Raw genomic sequence first — 11,108 nt, forward strand, 5'->3', positions numbered from 1 at the left:
ATTTGTTCCTGGGGCAGGTTTGTGCTGCTTGACTTTATAAGCACTAGAGAGAGAGGTGGGTGGGAGGGGAGAGATGTTCTCTTGGCAGCCTGACCGTTCACGGGCAATGCTGTCCTTGCTGGTGGGTCAGAGTCCCCCTCCTTCCCTCCCGCAGGTATCATGGTGAAGGAGTTCAAAGACCTGCCAGCGCTCCTCAATAGCAGTTTCACCCTCCTCCACCTCCCACATTATTTCCACGGCTGTGGGCACGCTGTTTACAACAACTCTCTCTACTACCACAAAGGAGGCTCCAACACCATCGTGAGGTGAGTCCCCATGTCGTGCTGTGCCCTGCAGTGTCCCCTCACAGTGTGCACACCGTGTGTGGTCTTCTGCCATTGTTTAGATGTGTTCTGTCATCTTTACGTGCCTAGGTAGATCAATCAGGGTTTGTCTCCCCCCAAAGGAATGGTAGAATACAGTATGGGAGTCCCAAACCCGGGCCCCTGATGATGTGCACCTGTCACGGAGTTTGCTGTTCTGAGAAAGATGGGGGTTGTTATACTCAGAGTGTAGTAGTCTACCACAGTCTTAACAAGTTGCCTAGGCTGCTTTTAATCTCTCTGTGTTGCCAAGGAAGGCTTTGAACCTATTGTTATAGACCACTCACTAGTGTTACATACCACCAAAAGGTCCTTTATTTAAGCCTGTGACTAGGCATAGACTCCTGCTGTAAGTAAGGCAGGATAGGGTTTATAAAGAAAACCCAGACTTACATCAAACCAGAGGCAGCAGGGGGTCAACATTTCCAAAGGTTTCAGCTCAGTTGATAAAGCAATTGGTGTTGTGAAACAGAGGAAGCTCTGCTCTGCAGGATGTCCCCAGTGGGGACTGGGGAGCAGTGAGGTGAGGTGCAAGCTGGAGTTAGCCAAAACTAGGACCAAAATGGTCACTTGGGGTACTTCACTTAATAATTCTTCCGCCTCAACCTCCCAAGTACCCCAGACTATAGCTTTGTACCACTAATACCACTATACCATTATACCATTATAGCTTTGTACCACTAACAGACTTGGGTGGGCTGGGCTGACTGGGTGGGGGTGGGGACTTCTCCTCAGCCTAGGCCTACACCAAACCGCAGGCCTAGAGCAGGAGGAGGAGCAGGGTGTGTCGAAGCTGCAGTTTCTGTAGCACAGACACCTGCTCCCTCAGACCTGGGCCTGGACCGCAGTACAGAGTTGCCAGCAGTCAGGCGCTGGTATGGCTGAGTCCTTCCCAAATGTTTGTTCCTCTCAGGCCACTTCCCAGTTTAACTCAGGTTTCCTGATCTGCCATTTGCTGTGCTTCCTAAATGGCTAGCAGTCATAGGATCCTCCTGCGCTCTGCCGCTCAGTAGCGCCATCTGGCGTTTTCTTTTAGCCCAATATCCCCGACTTATTCCAGGATTCAGCTAGTGATTGAACCATAATCCACTTTTTTGATATCATTTCAGTTTGGAGTCTTGGAAATCAGATCCCAGAGCTAATGGGCATGGAATCCCACACAAGAAAATTGTCTTCACAGCCTTTACTACATCTCTTCTCAGCTACTGGCCTTTAGTTTAAATCTCTCTCTCTCTCTCTCTCTCTCTCTCTCTCTCTCTCTCATTGGATATTTTATTTATTTACATTTCAAATGTTATCCTCTTTCCTGGTTTCCCCTCTGCTTCTATGAGGGTGCTCACCCACCCACCCACATCCTGGCGTTCCCCTACACTGAGGCATGGAGCCTTCACAGGACCAAGGACCTCTCCTCACACTGATGCCCAAAAAAGCTATCCTCTGCTACATACGCGGCTGGAGCCATGGATTTAGTCCCTAATTAAAATTTCAGCATGAAATAAAGGAATAACCAGCCAAGTTGGGAGTTTTAAAACTTAAATCTAGTGGCTACAGACATATTTCAATTGAAGGAGTGTTCGAAGCGCTGGGTTTGATCTTCAGCACACTATAGAAACAAGGTTTGGCGGTGTGGTTCCAGCACTTGGCCGGTGGAGGCAAGAGGACTAGGTGTTCAAGGCTATCCAAGCCACATTGTTAATGTGCGGACAGTCGAACACCACACTACTGTCTCCCTTGCTTCTGCTAGCACAGGCTAGTCACTGCCTTCACATCCTTGCTGCTCAGAACATCACTGAAGGGCAAGTAGAAAGGTTCCCTGGAGTCTTTTGGCAACAGAGAGCTCCAGGCCTTAGTCCACTCTGAGTTACCAAGTAACTCAGCTTAATAAGGAGCACAAAAAATCACCGGTGTCCACCGACAGGTGTGGCCTCGAGCTTTTCCATCCAGTCTCTTCATTCTGACTCTGAGATTTCTTAATTATGGATAAATACTTAGGCCATGAGCTTTGGCTTGTTCCAGGACTAGCTTGTAACCTATTTAACCCATTTATTTGATTTTATGTCTTCCACACAGCTAGTTACTTCTCAGGTGTATGCAACTGTCTTCTCCTGAGTTCAGCTCCAATCTCCAGAGCCTAACTCTTTCCCAGAATCCTCCCTCCCTGTCTGCCAGAACTCCCACCTCCTATTTCCTGCCTCAGCTCATTGGCCATAGGGTTTTTTTGTTTGTTTGTTTGTTTGTTTGTTTGTTTTTTATTGACGGGTGATGCTTCCACACAGTTCATGAGAATTCTCTCTACAGACATGTTTACTCTACTCTAACTCACTTTTTGAAACATGTTTCAGATTTGAATTTGGGAAAGAGACACCTCAGACTCTGAAGCTTGAAAATGCTTTGTATTTTGATCGAAAATACCTCTTTGCAAATTCCAAGACTTACTTCAACATAGCAGTGGATGAGAAGGGCCTCTGGATTATCTACGCTTCAAGTGTGGACGGCTCAAGCATCCTTGTGGCACAGCTGGATGAGAGGACATTCTCCGTGATGCAGCACATCAACACCACATACCCCAAATCCAAGGCTGGCAACGCCTTCATAGCCCGAGGGATCCTCTATGTCACAGACACCAAAGACACAAGGATCACGTTCGCCTTTGATTTGTTAGGAGGAAAACAGATCAATGCAAACTTTGATTTCAGAATGTCACAGTCTGTTCTTGCCATGCTGTCATACAACATGAGAGATCAGCATTTATACTCGTGGGAAGATGGCCATCTGATGCTGTATCCTGTGCAGTTTCTGTCAGCAGCGGCAAGTCAGCGGTAGGCTTGCTGTCTGCTCCCTCACTATTCTCCACATTTTCTAGGGTTTGGTCAAGCCCAACAGAAAGCCTATAAAAGGTACCCAGACACTCGGAGCATAAGCCATGGGCTCTTGCACAAGCGGCGAGTCCGCTCTAAGCCAGGTTGTTGAAATAGCTACAGATTAGAAATGGATGTGGATGGGATCTGGTGACCCAGGGTCCCTCCTCAAACTCAGCAAGTTAGCTCTCCCCGAGACCTTAGCATCCCCATAGGTAACACGAAACATCTGAGTATGACTGACATTTCCTCTTCCTAGATGAAATTCTGTGACTCTTGCCTGATTATATAGTCGATTGCTTTCTGGATCCTTATTTTTTTCTCCACATGTAAATGAGCTTACTTGCAGCTTGAGGGGTGGGCCTTTCAGTGATGACTTACTTGGTATTTAGGGAAGGCACACTGGCTTCTAAGGTATTATTTTATTCATAATTTGCTATTTTTCTCTGAGTATGCACCTACCACTACAGAATGATTATTGTTTTCAGCTCCTAAACACAAATCCAAGATTAATAAAAACAAAAAACAAAAAACCACGAATAGATACAGGCTCAGGACTCTAAATGGAGCTGCATCAGGCCCATAGGCCCATCTAGATGCCTGTCAATTTCTGATCATGTGTTTGCTGCTGGGGAAGTAAACACGATATCTTCATTTCGTGGTCCCTTTCGCCAAGGCCATGGGATTGTTATCAGAGTATCAAACACTAAGTGGCCAATAATCTGGTTAGAAGCATGGAAACAGGATGTTTTTTTCAGACAACAGGCACCATTTATACTTACTGTTTAGAATAAAGAAAGGCAATTGGCTCAAAGGCCAAAGTCAGCTATCTCCCATTCCTGTACCATCGCATCCCTGCACCTAAAAATCATACTTCAGAGCATGTCAGCAGTGAAGCAGAGCAGCTCTGTAAATCCTGAACCATTACTGCCTGGCCCTTTACAGAAAGAAAAAAAAATGCTGACCTTTAATCTAAGGACAGGAAATGAGGCAGGTTCTCGGAAGGGCTTACTCCCTGAGTCTGGTGAGGCTTTCTACGACTGACAGGCAACAGCTTATGTGGCTTGAGCTTTGGCAGAGGGAACAGCTAAGGACAGCATCAGATGGAGTCAGAGAACCTCCAGCCGTGGAGATGTTCACTCCCACGTGGTCCTCAAGGTTGGATCTGTCCTCTTGGATAGCAAGGACCTAGTTTAATTGGCTCCTACAAGACCTTAAATAACCACGTTCTCTACCAACTCATTGAGTTCCAGGCAGGCCTGTGGAGCTTCAAGAGGAAGCTGGGGATTTCATCGCCCCCCCCCCCACCCCTGCCATGAAGATAGGAAAAGACACTACCGAAACTGCCCAGGAAAGACTGGCCAGCATTTCCAAACCCGTTCTCCGTGGGCCTGTGACCTTAGTTTAGTCTTTTTAATAGAAGCATCTTGAGGCTTGGGGCGTGCCTTTTAACTACTTAAATTTCCCTGCCCTCTGTAAACACCCAGGCAGCTGTTACTGGTGTACCTGTTGAGTTCTCAAGGTAATAGATTCCAAAGCTTCCACACTTCTTGATTAGATGGTTTTGCAGTTGGTTGTCCCAGCTTTTAAAGATATTCTTTCAGATTCATTTGTTGCAATGTAGAGTTCGAATGTTTCATCAGTGTATCTAATGAATGGTATTGTTCTTTTAAAGTATTCAAATATGAGGTACTGTTTCTGAGTATGGTAGACCTGGATATACATATAGTTCCATTTATTATTACTTCGTAGCATTGCTGAGAATAGATACAATACTAATTGTACATATAAGCAAAATAGTTTAGTTATTGAATTAGCTCACTTTTGATATCTGAACTATCAAATGTCTTTCCTTTCCTCTCTCTCTCTCTCTCTCTCTCTCTCTCTCTCTCTCTCTCTCTCTCTCTGTCTTCGTGTTTGCCCAGACTGATCGCAAACTCCTGCTCCAGATTCCTGGGTGCTGGGACCACAGACACAGTGGCTCTTTGGCTCTCTTAACCGTGTGTAAGGAGTCATACATACACCCACTATTAGAGAAACTCAGTTGAAGATTTTTGTTTCTTTTCATGGCTGTTTCTTTTGTTACGGTGTAGTGGGATTAGAACAAGTAAGGTTGACTGATGTTTAATGAATTTATCTCTGCAGAAGGAAAGGGATTAAGGTTTTAGTTCTTTTCTTGCAAGCAGGGCCTCATCCTATATCACTCAACACAGTGTTTCAGGCTCACTGCTAAAATAGTGTGTACATCTTTTATTTTTAAATGAAGATATTAATCGTCCCTGCTGTCACTTGTAGTCATGGTGTTCTAAAAGCACTTCATTTATCTCTGTATGAAACCCAGTAATTCTCCAATTCCTCTGAAATCTAAAGTAGATACCATTATACTAGAAATCACACCTTCCAGCTTCAAAGGTAGGCAAGACTCAATATTCCAAAGCATTTCTATTAACTAATATAGAGTCCAACTAAGGTTGCAGAGATGGCTCTGGCCTCAATGTATCATGAGGCAGAGGGGACGGGACAGAGCACGTGGTCCAGGCTGAACATTTCATATCAATTCCGATCTTGGGTTCATTCAAAGTCTTTTTACCCTCATAATCAAATTACAAGGTGAAATGACAAATGAGGAAGCACAGTGCTTGAAAAGTCACCCATCATCCTCCAAGCAGAGCAAGTAACTTACTCGGGCATTGCCTGTCTGGTGTTGAACTACCTGAAGGAGAAGTGGGGGGTGGAGCTCCTCAGTTTTCATCAGTGCTGTGGCTTATTTATCACATAATCTCCCATCAGTAACCACAGGTTCTAAAGGACCAGCAAGGAACAGTTGTAAGTCATAAAATAAAATTATCCTGAATATAATCACATGTAGAAAAAAGTGCATTGCTATTTTTACCTCATGGTGTGTGTGCGTGTGTGCATGTGTGTGTGTGTGTGTGTGTGTGTGTGTGTGTGTGTCTACACATTGGGGTAGTATTATCTTGGTGGTTTCTCTGTAGAAACCCTGTTTGCTCGTTCTGTCTGAATACTGGGCAATCTTAATTAACACAAGACTGTTCTTGCTATAGGAAAACATGGAAACTAGACCTATTCTAGTATGTTCTCTGTTGTTGTGATACACACCCTGATCACAAGCAACTTGGCGAGGTGAGGGTTTATTTGAGCTTACACTGTAGTCCATCATATAGGAAGCCAAGGCAAGAACTAAGAAAGAGGACCATGGAGCAATGCTGTTTACTGCCTCAGGCTCAGCCAGCTTTCTTTGACAACTCAGAACCACGTGCTCTAGTGTGGCTCCTCCTACAGTGGGCGGGCCTTCCTAAATCATCAACCCAAACAATTGCTCCCAGGCAGTAATGCACACTAACATGATGGAGGGACGTTTTCTTTTTTTTTTTTCCCACCTAACTTTTTTTTTTTCTTTATTACATTTCAAATGCTATCCCGAAAGTTTCCCATACCCCTCCCCCCACCTCTGTTCCCCTACCCACCCACTCCCACTACTTGGCCCAGGCCTTGCCTTGGAGGCACGTTTTCATTAGAGGGTCCCTTTTCCCAGATGTGTCAAGTAGACAGCCAAGATGAGGTGGCACAGAACTGGTTACACAGAAACATAAAACACAGTGGAGATTGGATAACACGTGGAGCAAGGTAACCGAAAAACTATCCAGAATAAAGACCTAAAATGGCAACTTTAAAAAACTAGATTTGTCTGAATTTGGACCAGTCCCAATTCCTTGGAAAAGAATGGAATACAAGTGTGCTGGATAGTTTTATGTCAATTTAACACACTCTAGAGTCACTTGGGAGGAAGAAACTTCAATTAAGAAAATGCTTCGTAAAATCTGGCTTTACATAAGTATGTAAGGCGTTTTCTTAGTGACTGATGTGGGAGGGTCTGGCTTATTGTGGGTGAGACCACCTCTGGGTTGGTGGTCTTGGGTCTTATAAGAAGCAGGCTGTGGAAGTCATAGTAGCAAGCCAATAAGCACCACCCTTCCATGGCCTCTGCACCAGCTCCTGCCTCCAGGTTCCCGCCTTCCTCCCATGGTGAACAGTGAAGAGGAAATGGATGCCAAATAAACCCTTTCCTCCCCAGCTTGCTTTTTTGGTCACAGTGTTTCACTGCAGCAATAGAAACCCGGACTAGGCCACTTACTTTCCTTGATTATTCTATGTGGAATGCTCTAAAAACCACATAATACTTAAGAAATTATACTTGTTCTGTTCCTAAGGCATAGACACAATGTCACTAATTTCTGTGTGCTGGTTGTTTTGATTAGGCAGGGAACATCATCAATCCACTAAAAAATGGTCCCTTAATTACTCAGTGACTTTACACTAAGAGCAGTTAAGGACCCCATGCCTGCGGAGCTTCCTGAAAGCACCAATCCCCTACAGCTCAGTATGCACTGCATGCCTTTCATAACTGAAATAATACCAAACAGAGAAATCCAAAAACATTTTAAAAGATTCTTGCACCTGTAAGTGGGTCATTCTGACTTGGCATGCAATTTAACTATCTTGAAGCTGCTAGAGGTGAGACTTAAAACAAGAGTGGAATTCATCTCTCAGCCTCACTTTCTCCGCCCCCCAGCAAGCTGTTATGGTCAAGCTCGACAAGTAAAGTTATTTCAATTCAGTTTATTGTTTAGCTTTTAAGAAATTGTATGTGCACATGCATCTATGTGGGGTGTTTGTGTGTGCACCTGTGTGCATGTGTGAGTGTATGCATGTGTGTAGGTGCCTGTGTGTGTTTGGGTGTGTCCATGCATGTGTGCGTGTGCACGTGAACACATGTATGCATGTATGTCTGCAGGTGCCTGTGTGTGCATCTGTGCATGTGTGTGTGAGTGTGTGTGTACATATGTGTGTGTGTGTGCAGGTACCTGCCGAGTCCAGAAGATATTATATGCTCTGGAGCTGGAGTCTCAGACAGTTGTGACCTCGGGTCCTCTGGAAGAGCAGAGCAGACTACTAAATGACACAGTCAACATCACCATTTTAACATTCAGGAGAGTAGAACATCAGAAGATGACCAACTCCAAGTGCAGCTGGAGTGCTAGAGCAGATGTTCACCCGACTTCATCACATCTTCCACCTTACTCTGTCATTAACGAAGGACATCTGGTTCTTGTCATTAGAAAGCAGACATAATTAACTTTAACATGTGTGGGAAAGCCATTCCTTTCTGGGTGTTGTCTTGCTTTTGAGACGACATAACGCATTGTAGACTGGCTTAGAACTCACCAGAGAGCCCTGGCTGGCTTCAAATTCCCGGCAGTCCTCACACCACACTCCTCGATCCCACTCATTTCCCAGTCCTTCCATATCCACCCTCCACCCTTGTAACCTCCCCACCAAAAGAAACTAAAAATTTAAAAAGTATCTGGCTACAGAAGCTGTGGTGTGTCTGTTACACAAACAACTGTACTTACAATGTTCATTGCAGTGAGTCATTGGTCTGGTTCAAGGCCTCTGACTTTAGCTATACCAACAATATGTGACTCTCACTGAAACTCCTCTTGGATAGCTGTTGTTTCTCCATGTCATGGAGATTTTCCAGCTTTGGTTCACATGCTCCAGCAGCTCATAGATGGAGTAGATGTGCATTTGGGCCAATTCAAAGTCCTGGATCTGTACCTCGGTGGTCAGTCTGACACCTTGCCTGTGCCCACACAACCAGGATTTCCCCCTCTGCCCAGGAGAGGGGAGGTGCCAAGTTTCACCTGCAGCAGCTGGGGAAAATGGGGTCAGCCATCCCTCACCATGTCACCACTGGTGCCACTGTGTGGTGGCTGGTGAAGGGCAGGGACAGCTCAACCTGGCCCTCCCACATCAACATGGCCTCAGGAGCAGCCCAGACCACTCCATGGCCTTTGATGGTAACACGGACCATGGACGTGGACACAGACTGTTGCTGCCATGGAGCCATGGACCCAGCTATGGCTCTCAGAAACAGCATGGCCAGACCATGACCATGGCCTCAGTGGCAGTACAGGCCTCTCATACCAGGCTGTTCCTCACCACTATAAAGTCTCCAGTTCTGCCTCTCTTCGCGGTGCAAAAACCGCTCCATCTCTCTATCACATACTTGGCCATCTTAGTGGCTCCAGCCCTGGTGTGGGCAGGCTTTTGCCTGCTGCACCTAGCCTCTTAAGTGCTAAAATTATATCATGATCAGCTAAGAGGCATTCCTTTGCAAAAATCCATGTATAGAGAGCCCACAGGCAGAGAGTACTCCCCACCAAGGTTTCACTATGACTTTGTAATGCCATTAACCACTTTTGAAGCAGAAGGACAAGCAGAAGCCCAGCACCGCCTAGTGCTCTAAAAATTACCTCCACCAATGGGATACCCTTCTTCACCCTATCCAAGTAGCCGCCACTTGGTGGTTATCACCTATCAGTCAAACTCTCCTCCAGGCCATCTTTGTACATTATTTCAGGCAATCAGAGCTTCATGAAAAAGTTTCTTACATTCCTATTCTCCTATTAAATTCTCAACTTTTCTACAATGCTGTTAAAATAATTGTACTAGCTGGTTTTGTGTGTCAACTTGATACCAGCTGGAGTGATCACAGAGAAAGGAACTTCAGTTGAGGAAATGTCTCCATAAGATCCAGCTGTGGGGCATTTTCTCAATTAGTGATCAAGGGGGAGAGGCCCCTTGTAGGTGGTACCATCCCTGGGCTGGTAGTCTTGGGTTCTATAAGAAGGCAAACTGAGCATGGCAGAGCAAGCAAGCCAGTAAGTAACATCCCTCCATGGCCTCTGCATCAGCTCCTGCTTCCTGACCTGCTTAAGTTCTAGTCCTGACTTCCTTTGGTGATGAACAGCAATGTGGAAGTGTAAGCTGAATAAACCCTTTCCTCCCCAACTTGCTGCTTGGTCATGATGTTTGTGCAGGAATAGAAACCCTGACTAAGACCATAATTAAATCCAATAAAAGGCTCTTTCTCTTACATCAATAAAATTATATACAACGTTAACAATTATGAAAACCAGCAGGTAGGAACTATATTTACAATGTCTAGTCCATTTGTATTTGGCAACTTTTGAGAAAGTATTCTATTATCTATCCTATCTTGGTGAGTTAGACTTTTGTGCTTAAATCAATTTTTATCATAACTTGTATTCATAAAACTATAAATATCTTCTTAGACCTTAAAATATTTTTCTAAATTCTAACAATTTAAACTTAATTGTGAGACTATATAGTTTTCAACCCCATTAGAGACCTGAGAAGGAATAAATATTACCTGAGTATGCAGGAAGTGCACAGCAAGCTGCTTCCAAAATTATAGAAATGACGAGGTTTCTGGCTGCCTGGACAGTCGCCCATAAATTGTCTCTATAACCCTGGAGAATCCGTCCTCAGCCTTTTGGTACAGGATAGGACACTTGTTTTGTGAAGCAGGAAATATAAAGGGCCTGCCTACCTTGCCATTGCAAAGCGTAGCAGTCAACTTTCCTGTGTCGGGTTTGTCCATTTCGGACAGTATTCTGTCTGCAACTGATGCGAGGGCATTTTCCCCAGGGGCAGCTTGCCATATACGATGAAAACTCCATCTGGAGGTTACTGGTGCTCATCTTCTCCACTGAAATGGAATGAGGGTGCTATCATGAGCAATCCTGTCTCCTTGTCAACAAAAGATCTTTTAATAATAAAACATTTTTAAGTGCCACGTTCTGTAGATCTCTGAGGTTTTTGAAGACTATCTATTTATAGTATATCTGGATTGTATGTTTTTAGCTATTTATTATCTGTTTAACTTTGAAAACATTTTTTGCAATAGACATAGACTAATATCTAGCATGACCATGAATTTGATTGTTTGATATTAACTTGCATTTCTTGCTTATCCTAAATAGTGTATAATAGCAAACTA

The 11,108-nt window shown here is 44.6% G+C and overlaps 1 protein-coding gene across 1 annotated transcript in view; it reads left to right on the forward strand.

The window, feature by feature from the left end:
- Positions 1 to 3,481, forward strand: part of Gldn (gliomedin) — a 48,122-nt gene extending 44,641 nt beyond the window's left edge. The window contains exons 9-10 of the mRNA XM_021207693.2: positions 155 to 305; positions 2,705 to 3,481. Of these exons, the coding sequence (XP_021063352.1) occupies positions 155 to 305; positions 2,705 to 3,185 (632 nt within the window). The 3' untranslated portion in view covers positions 3,186 to 3,481. The remainder of the gene's footprint in view (positions 1 to 154; positions 306 to 2,704) is intronic.
- The last annotated feature ends 7,627 nt before the right edge of the window (positions 3,482 to 11,108 follow it).

Source organism: Mus pahari, chromosome 10, assembly GCF_900095145.1.
Source record: "Mus pahari chromosome 10, PAHARI_EIJ_v1.1, whole genome shotgun sequence".
NCBI lineage: Eukaryota > Metazoa > Chordata > Mammalia > Rodentia > Muridae > Mus > Mus pahari.